Source organism: Canis lupus, chromosome 14 (genome assembly GCF_011100685.1).
Source record: "Canis lupus familiaris isolate Mischka breed German Shepherd chromosome 14, alternate assembly UU_Cfam_GSD_1.0, whole genome shotgun sequence".
Lineage (NCBI taxonomy): Eukaryota > Metazoa > Chordata > Mammalia > Carnivora > Canidae > Canis > Canis lupus.
In genome coordinates, this window is record NC_049235.1 from 18365565 (window position 1) to 18379507 (window position 13943).

The 13943-nt window shown below is 45.3% G+C and overlaps 2 protein-coding genes across 7 annotated transcripts in view; one reads left to right on the forward strand and one right to left on the reverse strand.

Moving 5' to 3' along the window:
• The window catches only part of CDK6 (cyclin dependent kinase 6), a 240253-nt gene extending 228158 nt beyond the window's left edge, over positions 1-12095 (reverse strand). Inside the window, exons 1-2 of one of the 5 annotated variants that reach the window (XM_038556823.1) lie at positions 11944-12095; positions 8517-9108 (exon numbers count right to left, since the gene is read on the reverse strand). In XM_038556823.1, coding sequence (XP_038412751.1) covers positions 8517-8749 — 233 coding nt within the window. In that variant the 5' untranslated portion in view covers positions 8750-9108; positions 11944-12095. The other 4 variants (XM_038556824.1, XM_038556826.1, XM_038556825.1 and 1 more) reach the window with 4 other exon arrangements.
• Positions 8889-11310, forward strand: LOC102152579. 2 transcript variants are annotated; one of them, XM_038556827.1, is made up of 3 exons: positions 8889-10004; positions 10368-10584; positions 10984-11310. In XM_038556827.1, exons 1-2 carry the CDS (start codon positions 9352-9354, stop codon positions 10492-10494), a joined length of 780 nt encoding a protein of 259 aa, XP_038412755.1. In that variant the 5' UTR covers positions 8889-9351; the 3' UTR covers positions 10495-10584; positions 10984-11310. The 2 variants fall into 2 exon arrangements, 1 of the variants encoding a protein (XP_038412755.1); XR_005369372.1 differs by having other exon boundaries at positions 8893-9852.
• Positions 12096-13943: the final 1848 nt, after the last annotated feature.

The window sequence follows — 13943 nt, forward strand, 5'->3', positions numbered from 1 at the left end:
ACCCTCCTACAATAATCCATTAGTGAAAGCATACAGCATTGGGTAAATCTGAAACCAATTACCAATACTCAGATTAATGACTGTATTTTACTATAATTACTATAAACCCAAAATATACCTTTTCAGAAATACCTAGCTCCATTTATACTTTCACCCTATGGGGTGAAAAAATGAAAGTACATACTCCCAACAATCTGCAATATAGATATCTGTATACATGTTGGTTTCCTCCACAAAATTACAAAACTTCTTGAGGTCAGGAATTCATTTTGTTATTAGTATCTTACATCTCCATAACATTTGACCTTCATATATACAAAGTCATTTAATCACAGTAACTTTCTAAAGTCAAAAGAGTAGTAATAATCCTATTTTATGGTGGGGAATCCAAAATGCAAAGACATAAGGAATTTACTCTAGGTCACTCAGCTAACAGGTCAAGGAAGTCAGAACAAGTATTCTAGTATTCTACTACTATTAGTAGATGAAAAATTTCAAACATATACAAATGAAGAGAGAATAGGAAAATGAACTTCTACAAGCTTTAACAATGGTCAACTTGTTTTAACTAGAGTCTATTTTGAAACAACTTCCAGATCTAATATCACTTTTTGGGGAAATATTTCAAGATATAGGTCAATCATATTTAACAAAATGTTGAATATAACAAATAACCCATAAATACTTGCTTAATGCTACAGATCTCATATATACTTTCAGACATTATTACCCAATTCTGACTAAAAAAAGCCAAATCTGAATTCCTAGATGGTACATATCCATCCATTCACAAATATTTATACTGAGCTAGAAGATGCCAGTCACTAGCAAAAGAGGAACAAGAAAACAGTCCCATCTTTTAGGGATCTTGCATTCAACTGTTCTGGATATGCACACATACACATGCATATGCCCATGTGGCATGCACGCACGCGCACGCACACACATACACACACCTCAACCACATGTGTCTTGAGGAACTGGAATTAGTCTGGCTGGAAGAATACTTAACTAATCCTACCAGTTTGTCAAGGTGGAATGAAATTCTCTGTACATATATTATAAAGTCGAGTGGAAGACAATGTTTTAACAGAATTCCGAATCTTGATATTCTTTTAGAAACTATTAGGAAGATTTTCCTTAACTTTGCTCCTCCTGAGTTCTTCCAGTAAAGAAAGCCAACAATATTAAAATTAGTGGGGAAAAAATAATTCAAGCAACTGATTAAAACGTATTTAGAATACCTTCCATTCTTATATTTAAAAATGTTCAAATCATTTCCAACTTCTACTGAATGTGTGTGCATTTTGTAATGTTCATGTCTTTTTTTTTCATGTCTTCATTATAGTATATAAATTAAGTCCAAGAATGTACAGATAATAATGGGAATTACTTAAATTTTGAAACTCACTTCAATATAAACTATATAGATTGGAGTACAACAAAAATGAAATGTTCTCTTTTCAGTATTTTTCATTATTCCTAGGAAACCAAGCATATATAATCCTATATACTGATTTGTTTTCCCTTTTGACACTCCTTAGTATTAACATTCATGTAAGAGAAATAGTCCATATGGTCCCCTCCTTAATAACTGAACCTCTTTTCCATTATTTCATTCATTTGTTCATTTATGAATTTTATTTCCACTGGATATAGAATGCAAGTGGACATGACCACAAGATACTTTCTGCCTTAAGGAGCTTATAACTAGGACATAGAAAGGTAGAGGATCATAAGAGGGTGGTTGGGGGGGGGGGGAGATTAATATCATATATTATATAATAAACAATATAAAGGGACAGATATATATGGATTGTCATAAAGGAGGTCCAAAGATGCCAAGGCTCAAAGGGAATAGAAATTTTAACCAAGTGTAGGTATCAAGGGGTGGGTAGACCACACACACAAAAGGTGGCATTAGGGCTTGCCTCTGAAGGATGGGTAGCATTTCAACAGGTAGAAAACAGTAGTACAGGGAAGGGTACTGAGTGCACATTCTGATATCAGCCCAATTAAAGTTGCAGAGGTGGATGGCAAAGAGCATATTCAGGGAAAATTAAGTAGTCTACTTGCCAGCACAGCAGAATACATGTAGCAAATGCACAGAAGGAATACAAGAAAATCCTATCAAAGCCAAAGCTAGTACTGAAGACAAAAAAGTAGGTATTTGTATAATTTAAAAATGGGTATAAGTATTTGAAAGTTCTTACTAAATAGTCTTAGTTGCAGATGCATTGCAATTAATACCCAATAATCTCCCAGGGTTTAGCCAGAGATACTTGCTAATGCTGTATGCAGCTCTAAAAAGATGAAAAGTTCTCACCTTAGGAATTTATAACTTATTCTCCTTCATTTAGAAAATATACACTAGGCAACTAATAGTTACAGACATTGTGTTATTTGTACATATAAAAGATATAATCTTATAGTCAAGTCAGAAAAAACATGAAATCATTAAACTGAAAATAATTTTTACATCCCAAGGGAGTGTTTTTCTGATATGCGATGACCATTAATCATCCTGTCCTGCAAAGACTGGATATAAACCTGCATCTGAACCTTGGCCATCCTCAATTTGTATCAATTTGTATTGTAGAAGATGCATATAACCGTGGAATAAAACAGTTGACTAAAAATAAGCTGTTTTACACATTGACAAAACAATTCCTACACAGACTAAAAGGGAATTAAACTAGGTCGTATCTAAGACCTTTCCCAATTCAGAAATCCATATACTATGATTCTAATTCTACTGCATTAAAATCCTTTAGGAAAGCCAGACAAGGAGAATTTAAAAAAAAAATGGCCACTTCAATGACAAAGCCAACAGTTGCTCAAATTTAAGTAAACTACTAAATGTTTAATAATTATTCTATCCCAAATGGACACCCAGGCTACTACTACACATTCACAGATTTCTGCCACATGCCTTAAGGTACTTTCACTTCACCTATTAGAGAGCTCCATGTGGAGATGGTAAAACGAGATCAAGTATGGAAGCAAACTGGTGATATTCTAAACAACTGCCCAGTGTCTCTTATAAAACTCCTCCGATCGCTGACCTATCTGCCTCAGCAGACTTAGCATTATTAGATCATTACACAAATGATGACCTTTATGTAGGCATGCTTGTTACCAACCACCAGTACCCACTTTCAACGGTGCCTTTTGGCCCTTGGACAAAGCCCAACATACACACACTATCTTGTCCTATTACCAAACCTCCTGCACCCAGATTTCTTTTCTGCCATGTTCTATTACACCAAGAAGTTCACAATTTCCTTCCTAGGAAGACAAGTTCACCTGAATCTCCTGACAAATATAGCAATAGTATGATTAGTTCTTCAAGAAGCAGTAGTACCATATTTGCTTATGTACCTAGAGATTGTTATGTTGCCTGATTTTCAAGTACTTTAATGTTTATTTCATTATATGGGTAGTAGATACCAGAGCCACATTATTTAACAGTTCATTTATCAGATGAGCATTTATATTTTTCCTATTGTTTTGTCTAAAATGAATTCACTATTATTACTTATTTAAGTATATTAACATATTACTTTTTAACCGCAGCTGTTTATGTGATCATAGTTATTATTCCAATTCTTCCAAGGCAGAACTTAATGGATAATCTTTTTTTTTTTTTAACTTAATGGATAATCATCACACTTTTTACAGATAAACTTCAGCAGGGAATACCACAGATTTCAGGAATTTCCTGAAGTGATATGTCACTTATTCCTGGCAAACCATCATCTTTGTCTACACATAGTTCATTTTTCCCAAACTAGAAAGGTATTCGCTTTAACTTCTTCCATCAAACAAACAAAAAGAATTTTTTAAAAAACTGCCACTCAGATTTTAGAACAAGTAAACAACTTAAAAATGGCATGACAGACACGTTGCTTGACCTCTAAACTTTATTTCTTTACGTATAACATAAAAGGGCTAAAAGACTTCCAAAGTCTTTCCAACTCTAATGCCCAGGAGTCTGAAATGACATATGTAACCATCAGATATTTCAATCTGAAAGAACATTCCCTAGGAATCACTGATAGTGAGGTGTTAAAAAAAACAAAAAACAAAAGACAACAGATAATTTCCTCTTAACAAAGAGTCTGTTTTCATTGATATTCACTTGTCCATGTCTTAAACATAGGGAAATAGACCAAGAGATGTTCAAGTTTATACAAGTTTCCCTTCTATAAGCCATTTCTTCCTTAATAGAGACATTCTAATAATTCCAGGGTGATAACAATTATGTAAAAGGATTCAAGTGCAATGCCAACAATTTAGCTTTATCTAGTTCTTCAGCAGGAACAAAGAATGGGCAGAACATAATTGTGAAAATGTATTAAAGAACCCTGATAAACTGGAAACTTCTCAAGGAACTCTTAGAGAATGAAGGGCCAAGCACACTTGTTACATACCAAAACTTAAAAAAAGAAAATTAAACCCCTGTTTTTCCTGCTTTCACTAAAACAAATCCTAATGAACATATCCTTCACCCACAAAATAATACTTTTATTCAGGATTCCCATGAGCAAACCCACCTAAGGATTCAGCTTTATGCTACCTCAAATAATATGCCATGATTCGGTTTTCCTAGAGAAAATAATATTTTTATATTCTTTTTATGTTATATGTTACTGAGATCTTTAAAAATAAAAATCTGGAAAACTCTCCTTGAATAATCATTGAGCTGCGTGGATTTTATTTTATTTTTTTTGGTTGTTTTCTTTTTTAAAGCAGTGATTAAATATGCCAACAATAATTTAACATATTTAGGTATCATAAGTTTAACTTACTTAGAAATGCCATTCGTTTTAATTTCTGAACCAGTACTTGATTTGAATTGCACTAATAAACCTAATCCCTGGGGACAATGCTGGTAGCGCTTACCAGTATCTTTGTAATGATACAACACTGTCGCCTATCAAGGTTCAGTGATCATCTTATTCATTCAAACACAGTGAGGGGGAACTACTTGAGGGAAGTAGGTGTGATTTACCCAGGTATCTTTCCCAGAACCTAACTCCACCGTTTTTAAAAAGTAGGTCCTTCCTAAAGCCTTCTTAAATATGCAAAGCCCAAATGTTCGTATCTATTAGTTACATGTCAGTATCATCATGTAGAAATCTATTTGTATGTCTCTCCCTAATGCTTCAAAAAGCATATGACTCTGATTAGTGTTTTGGTTATCTTACTTAATCAGCAAATTCCTGGTAACCAAATTATCATAAATACTAGTTGCTCCATAAAACTAGTTAGGCTAAACATAGCACATCAAGCCCATGGAAATAAAGAGAAGTGAATTTTTAAAGAGAAGAAAGAACTACTCATCTTATTACAGAGTAAGTTCTACAAGTATGGAGACTTTTTCTGACTTGTTCATTAACGAATCCCCAGTTCCTAGCAGGGTCTGGTACATAATAAGCCATCATTAAATATTTGGTCAATCAACAGGATGCTGATAAAACATTTTATCTACCGATATATATATATATATATATATATACTGAGTTCAGAAGCTAAAACAGGATTCCTTTGTGGAGTGCAGAAGCTCCAATATAGGTTCACACAGAAGTCGGATTCTGGCAAAGGTTCTAGGATTGGGGATTACCAACTGTAAAATAAAAGTAAATTTACATGCTAGACATTGACTGGCTGATCAAGCCCAGGCCTGGGATACATCAAGCACGGGTAAACAAGAATTTCAAGTCATTACCCCTGTGCATACAGGCGATGCCAGTGCCAGCAATAACAAGTCAGCCTCTCTGGCAAATCCATCAAAATTAAATCTTAAACTTTTGAAAAAACTAATATGTTTATTATGCTCCTGCAAGCTTAGAGGCTTAACTACCTGTGGGAAGGGCCTATAATTATGATCAATTACTTATGACTTGAAGGCACTTACAAAGACATCTGTCCTTTTAAGAAGCCTTTAGAGAACCAGCCACAGCGCTGTAAAACTGGTCCTGTGGGGCACACCAATACGTCACAGGTATGGGGGGTGTCCAACTGTGACAACTCTTCCCTTGGAAAGAAAAGAAGCATTGTCACCTATCCTTGATTCTGACCCTCTCTGAACAAATATTAGCAACCTTCAAAATCCTGAATTCTTAGTCTAGTTAAGCAGGTCATGGGGACCAATGAGTGCCCCAAAGCAGAGGCTGAAGAGAATAAACAGGAAGGAAACCAAATGGAATGGAGATACATAGCTCATGAAGATGACATCATCAATACTCTTCTCAAGTGTCACTGAATTTCATGGCATATGACTGATGGTCTTTTCTGACAAACCACAGGCTCACTACACCCAAGTACCTTCTTGGTTCCAGACCCTGTAACGTCTGGGATGATTTGTTCTATAGAAAAGGTCAGGGGAACTGATGCTTTACTAGGAGCTTGTTTGGAGGCGAGAGCCCCACGAGTCAGCATGGAAACATATAATACTTGGACATTTGAAGCATTTTTAAAATTACAAAGTACTCTCATATACTCTGTCTCAGCTTTTCCTCACAACTCCTGAGAGGTAGGCACCATCATTACCACTTAACCCATAAAAATAAGCTCTTTAAAAAACCTTTAGATAACTTTGTCTTGAATTTATAAGTAGTCTCCTGAAATTTCTCAGTACAGAATCCAAGTCATGGGTCAGTTAGAAATCTCTAAAGACAAACCAATTTCAAGAGGATAAATCAAGAGTATAAGGATGGGTTAGCCAAAATCAAACTCAACGGCAAAACCCATCCTGTTATAGGGATAGTCCTTGTAAAAAATAGTATTACACAGGGGTGCCTCTGTGACATCTCTATGTTGGAAGGACAGTATTTTTAAAAAATTTATCTACATGTAATGGTCCTTAATCGGACACACTCCTGAAATTCTAGGAGTAGAATTTATCCTTTGGGAAGCACCTAGGTGATTCCTCCAGGAAGATGACTAAGTTACAGGGGCCCAAATGTACTCTCTCCTTTTCCCTCCAATTATCACAAAGGCTCGCAGGAAGAGCTTTTCTTGGTTTTCAACAAAGAAAACACACACAAAACGTTATCTACTGCTCTTATGTTTAATTCCATCTTCCTTAAAACACTCATTCTCCTGGCCTCATTATCCTTCATCCCCTGTCTTTTACTGGCTAAAGCAGAAGTATAATGGGGGTCCTATTTTCATAGCTATTCACTACCTTATTTATGTATTTGTGATTCTTTGCAGCCTTCTAGCCTAGTCTCACTGTGTTGGGAACAAAGCACCACACAAATCACACAGGATAAGGGGAGACAAGTCAAAACCTCCCAGGAAGATCTGGTAAGACATTTGGGCTCTGTGTCTCTAGAGGTCTTGGTATTTCAAAGGTCAGTGTTGGGTCTCTTGACTTTGATGACTAATGTTAAATTGTTTGACTTTTTACAAAAATATTTAGCTGTGCTTATTAACATACTTTCATCCACAGCGCACACAGTAGGCATGTGCTGGAACAGACTCCTCAGAGAGATGAGAAGACAGAAAGAACACCTCAAGATTTCCTTTTTCAAACACACTATCTTAAGAGTTGAGATAAGTAAAATCACACCAGAACTGGCAGAAGTTTCTGTGCATTCCTCTTCTACTTAAAACTACGTATATTTGTTTAGAAAAGAAAAGCATGACACACCACACAATGTCAACCACACAATGGGGAAATTCCAGGATCACTAAGAAAACACCATTATCCTAGTCACACACACTTTAGTTTAATTACTGGTTACCACACAGGAGAGGCTTTAAGAAATGCGGTCTTTTCATCCACTTTCCACATCCCCTCCAGAAAAAGCAAACGGAGAACACTTAGAATCTGAAGACTCCACATCTTAGAGTCACACATCACCACTTCTGAAAACTATGCACCTCGGAGACGTAAAGTCATACACAAATAGGCAACATTTGTGGCAGAAACTTTGTAGGCGACCCTGTTGGACGCTTATTTATCATTCTAGAACTTCAGTAAGAAAAACGACGTCATCGGCAAGAATAGTCTTACGTCTCTACGTTTTTCAAACTTTATTTATACCAGGCTCCACGAGGAAGGGTCTCATCCTACCAGTTCTCATCACCTCCTGCCACTTCTCTTTATTCTCAGCCTTTCAAAAATTCCCCAGTGGCCAGGGAAAGTATGAGGGGGCTGGCAGGGCACGTCTCGGGTCGGCTCGTTCCCTACGAGGCTCCCAACTTCCCGGACCCCCCTGCGGGGACAGCAGGGAGAAGACAGAACTTGCACCGCGGCGGGGAAGCCTGCGCAGGTCACATTTCCTGACTCGTCTTTCTGCTCGCGGTCTGGCAAGGTCGCCGGCTCCGGCCTGCGGCTCTGTCGACAAAACTTTCTCTCGCTGGGTGAGGGCAGCGGGTCGGGCCGTGCCTCCCCGGCCGCCCCCCCCCCCCCCGCCCCCCGCGCCCCCCGCGCCCCCGCGGCTCCCGGGTCCTCCCCGGGCACGCGCGGCCTCCGACGGCGCGGGCGCCGCTCCCCCGCTCACCTGACCACGTTGGGGTGCTCGAAGGTCTCCAGGTGCCTCAGCACCGCCACCTCGCGGATGGTGGAGAGCGGCATGCCCTCCTCGCCCGTCTGCACCCGCACGCGCTTCAGCGCCACGAAACGGCCTCCGTTCTTCAGGTCCCGGGCCTTGAACACCTTCCCGTAGGCACCCTCCCCGATCTCCGCCACGCACTCGTACTGCTGGTCCGCGCGGCTCAGGCCGTCCTTCTCCATGCCGCCCGGACGCCGCCCGGCGCGGCACCGCTGGGGCGGGCGGGGGGCGCGCTCGGCTCGCCTCCGGGACTCCCTGGCCCGCTCCCTCGCGCCCCGGAGCTCGGTCTCGCTCGCCCTCGCCCTCGCCCCCGCCGACTACCGCGCTCCGGCGCTCGGGTTCTCGCGGCCGCTGGGGCTGGATGGAGCGACCTCCCCGCGGGCGGGCGCAACCCCGGTGCCGCCGCGAAACTCCGCCTGCCGAGTCGCCAAGGAGCGAGCCGATCCCTCCTCTTCCCTCCCCGAAGCGCAGTCCTCTGCACAGACACCGAAGCGATTACATAGTCTCTACCCCTGCGCGTCTCAGTCCACAAGCCTTCCACCTAAAAGAAGAGACGGGAGGACAAGAAAAAGTGCAATCAGACATCCCGGGCGCCTTCCTCCGAGTTCCCGCAGACTCCCCTCCTCCTACTCCATAGAGCCCCCATCGCTACCCTCGGCGCGCTCCTGCCCTCTCCCAGGCTGCTTAATCCTTCCTGGTTCCTCCGAGAAAAGCGAAGTTACTTTTCTTTCCCTGCAGAGCTGGAGCCGTCTTCGCGCAGAGAGGTTGCAGGGGCCCCTCGGGGATGAGCGCGCGGCGCGGGACGCAGTGGAACGGGAGGGGGCGTGCCGAGCAGCCCAGAGTGTGCCGGGAGCGCGGGGGAGGGGAGGTGCCGGGCACGTCAATGTCACGGCTTAATATTTATCCCTACATCATTGTGTTGCACTGCTACCCACCCCGCCCCCCCGGGCCTGGGCGTGCAGGGAGAGGGGCTCCGGGGTGCCGTGGGGCTTTCGGGGGTTGTGCCCAAGCTGCTGTGGAGGGGCTGTGGGTCCACCCGTGTGGGGCTGCCGAATGTGGGTGGGGGCTCCCGGGACCCTGTAACCCGATGCTGGGAGTGTGCGAGGAGGGGTGGTCAGACATCTGCTGGGAAATTGCTTCCTTTCTTTCTACTTTCAGTTTTTCTGCGAGGAGACATTTAAAAACGACTTGCACACACAAATGGTCTTTTTGGGGTAAAGAAGTCTGGACTGGAAACGAAATTCTTCCTCCGACTCGGAGGACCTCCCTGGTGGAAACCCATGAGGTCGGGGAGGGCTGGGGCTCCCGCTACTCGGGAGTGGAGGAGCGGTGGGGCCCCAGAGGGGGGAGTCGCCCAAAGGACCGTAAGGGTGGGAGGACGGGTTATTCGTCGCACTTTGGCTTGTCATCTCCTGAGAGAGTAACTGCGGGAGGAAGGTAGCGTAACCGCGACTCGCCCTGAAATCCTCAACTAATTTCAACCTCATCAAAACCCAACCTCCTCTTAAAAAGGTTGGGGGTGGGAGGAGTAAATGCCAAGCCTCGGGGGTGAGAGAGAAGGGGCTGCGCCCTGGGCGCCGGGACTCCGAACCTTTCCCCACTCCCTGGAACTTCTCCAGATCTTCTGGATCTGAAGTTGCAGAGGTGGCTGCTCCATTCCTCCCTCCGCTCGAGGCCTGGTCTCATCAGGCAGGGGCCAAACGCGCCCCCCGACCCCCCGACCCCGCTCGGGGCCCTCCGCACAACACAGTGCGGGGGTGGGGAGGCAGGGTAGGGACACGCTTTCCCCTCCCCATTCAGTCGTAATCCAGGGCCGCCGCGGCCTCGGCGGTACATTCGCCACGCCGGCCGCGTGTCTGGAATCCCCGGGACACCTCGGAATTACCTGCCCCGCACCGCCGGCCGCTCGCCTCCTGCCAGGAGTTAAACAAATGGCGCGATCCCCACGGCGTGCTGGCAGAGGGGACCGCAGCGAGCGCAGGGCCCCTCACACTCCATTCAAAGCTCTCCTTAAAAGGTAAAGGCGAGTCCCGGGGGAGAAAGGACTGAGCCCCCCAAGAGCCTGCGCGGGGGTCCGAGCCAGGCCTAGGGCCACACAGGTAGCCGCGGAGCCGCCGGCCGCGCCGCCCGCCCGCCCCTCCCGCATCCCCCTCCCCGCCGCAGTCCGACCGGAGGCTCAGCAGCTCCGGCAGCGCCGCGGACGTCCCACCCCCGCAGGGAGCTGCGCCCGCTGCCCCCGCCCGGCCCCGCACCGCCCGCCCAGGCTCCCCCCTCCCCCCCGCTCCCCGGACCGTCGGCTCCGGCGGAGAGAAACGGGAGCAACAGTGCCTTTTCCCCCCCTCTCCTCCACTTTTTTTTGTTGTTGTTGTTGCTTTCCCACGCTGGCTGAATGTGACTTGACCCCATTTCAAAAAAGTTTGACATAGTGCTTCAACATTTCCGCATTCCTCCGCGACTACAAAGGCTGCAGCCGCCTCCTTCTGCTTTCTGTCTCTGCTCTCTGTCTTCACACTCAATGAAATCCTTCATGTGCCTCTCCCGAAGCCTGCCAAGCACCGCAAGGGTCGCCACCAGCGCAGCGACAAGAGGCCGCACGGGGACCACGACTCCCGCGTGTGCGCACACGCAGATGAGCCCCACGTGCACACTGTGGGGCGCGCTGCGGGGCCCGGCGCTGCTCACCGCGGGGTGTGCGTTCTAACTCGGATACTGCAAATTAATAAAAGTAAACTGGGAAGCTAAACGCCAACGTGCGTCCTTGTGGGGCTCCAAGCCCGTGCACTGGCCGCCTGCGTGCACTCCTCTAAGTGTGCATAACACCCCCGCAGGGGAGGGGGTTCCAGCAAGAAGCCTGCGTTAACATTGATCTCGTGGTGGAGAAGGTGGAGGCCACACCCACACCTCCGCGAGCTGGAGAGTGAGCTCCGGTGGGGAAATGAACGTGGGGCACGGAAGCACAGTGTCCCGCATGGAGTCCCCCCCGAGGCAGTGCATTTTAAACTCTAAAGGGTAGATTATTCTTTGAGGGTCCGAGCGGAGTTTATATTCCGCTTTAAGGAGCCTGATGAGTGCGTGGGTGTTTGCGCGCACGGCTGTGTGGGAGCAGCACCGGATCTTAGTGTTGGGGGGTGTCCCTGGTATGGGATGTCCTTCCCTCGCCAGATTAGGAGAGAGTCCTCTAACTCCCCAGGACTGGTCCCCATCCCTAGCCCGCCTCGGGTCGTAAGGGGTTAACTACAGCCGATTCCGAAGACGTACACCCCCCACCACAGTCACCTCCACCCACACCCCCGCTTCCGACCCCGGCCAAGCTCCCGAATCTCCCCCGGGGACCCCCCACCCCGCAGCCCACCCACCCGACCGCACTGCTCCTCACCTGAGGGGCCCGGCCGCGTCGGGCCTCCGGGGAGGGCTGCGAGTGTCTGTGCGACCTCCGCACGTGTCCACCGCGCGCCGAGCAGGTAACCGGCTCGGAGGAAGGAGGTAGCGGCGCTCTCTCCCGCGAAGGGGTGGGCACAGCGGCGGAGGGCGGAGGGACGGCGGAGGCACGGCGGAGGGCGCCGCCCGCGCCGCACGCTGGGGGCGGCCGGGGGCTGCGGGGCGCGGGCCGGGGCTCGGGGCGAGCCGGGGCGGGGGCGCCCCCCCCCCCCCCAGGCCGACTCTGCCCGAGACCCACCCGGAGGCGGCGACGGGGCTAGGGGCTCGCTGCGCCGAGGCAAGCAAGTGTGCAAATTAAAGCCTTCCGGAGAGAGGGGAGGCGGCGAGCCCGGCTGTGCTCCGGGTCTCCACTCCCCAACGCTCGGCTCCGAGTGGGGGGCGGGAGGGCGGCGGGGGGGGGGGGCAGTTAAATGAAAATTTCCGGCTTTCGCTGCAACTGGAGCGAGGGATCTTGCAACTAAAATACGAGGCGTGAGAGGGAGAGTGGGACGTGTCGTCGGGAGTCCGCGGAGTTTCCAAACCCAGGGTCGCCGGGAGTTGGGGTTTTGACAGAGTGAGGCGGGGGGACCAGCAGGCTGTGATGTGGCCGGGTGGGAAAAACACAAAACAACCAACCATAATTATGAGGGGCCGGTGGGGGTGGGAAAGACCAACACTTTCCAAGAAACTGAAAAATCAGACCAAAAAAATAACTCTTCTCTATTTAAAAAAAAAAAAAAAAAAAAAGTCTGGCAGGGCGCCTTGCAGAAAAGAAAATACTAATCTGTCCAAGCACTTTTCACTTTCAGCATGAGCTACATTTGTTTTGTTTTCCTTCGCTTCCTTTCGGCCTCACAAAGCCCTATCTTTTCCTTTTGGACAGAGGATAGGATTTGGAAATTGTCAGGCACTCTGTGGTTAACGACGTACTTGAAGGGGCTCGCGGGTTCACAATTATTAAGTGGTTAGCAATTGCTAAGGGTTCACTAAGGTGTTTCTGGGGAGCTAAAAAGACTAAAATTTAATATAAATATCAGAACTGCAAGATAATGGATACACACACACACACACACCCCAAACAAAGAGAAGAGAACGTGATTCAGTGGGTGCTCAGTTTAAATGCATTATTGGAATTCTGAAATTTGAAACCTTGTAAGAATGTATACTTTACCTGCTGAGAAAACCTGAATACAATTATTGCAGGTGAAAATGAGATTTTTGACAAAAAAAAAAGCCCTCAAGACCCTGCAAAGGAGTAAATCCTCCCCCCAAAAAAGCTGTTTTTGTTTTTTTTTTTTTGTTTTTTTAAGAATCCAGTGTTCTCTAAAGTCTGTATCTGTAGAATACTTGAAACCCTTTTAAACATCTTAAAGCAAAGTTAAAACATTTATTTATTTCAGATCTCTAGAAGAACTGAAATCCAGCGAAATACTGTTTGAATTGGAAATATTAACCTCAATAAATTTTTTGACTTTTTGAATTAAACCATGTTGCCCAATGTCAGAGTAAATCAAAATTTCGCCCTTATAAAATTAATTCCAACTACAGTGTGAAGTAACAGGTTAGGCAAATTAAAATTTTTGCATTTTCATTAGGAAATATTTTATAATACATTATAGTAATTTGTTCTTGAATGATAAAAGTGGATATTTGTGTTTTTTTATGCTTAAGATAATTCATAAAATACATTTTGTGTTTAGAAGCATGTCTTCTAAAATTCAATTTCTGAACAAAATTTGTAAAGGTATCTATAAACTCATAAACCATATAGACTTAAGAAAACAAATTTAGATTTTGTATTTATGAAAAATATTGGTTCAGTACAAATCACTAATTAGACTTTAAACCAGAGATGCAAATGAGACTCTTACATTTTTTATAATTGCTACATTTATCAATGATTTTTAAAACAAGATTTACTTGCTGGTGATTTACACATTTATGTAATTTAGAAATAAT

Excerpts from the sequence above, each read along its gene's own strand:
- LOC102152579 (XM_038556827.1), top strand. The coding sequence starts at position 9,352 with ATGAGCGCGCGGCGCGGGACGCAGTGGAACGGGAGGGGGCGTGCCGAG. Across the intron at positions 10,005-10,367 it reads AGAGTAACTGCGGGAGGAAG|TCGTAATCCAGGGCCGCCGC; the intron begins GTAGCGTAACCG and ends CTCCCCATTCAG.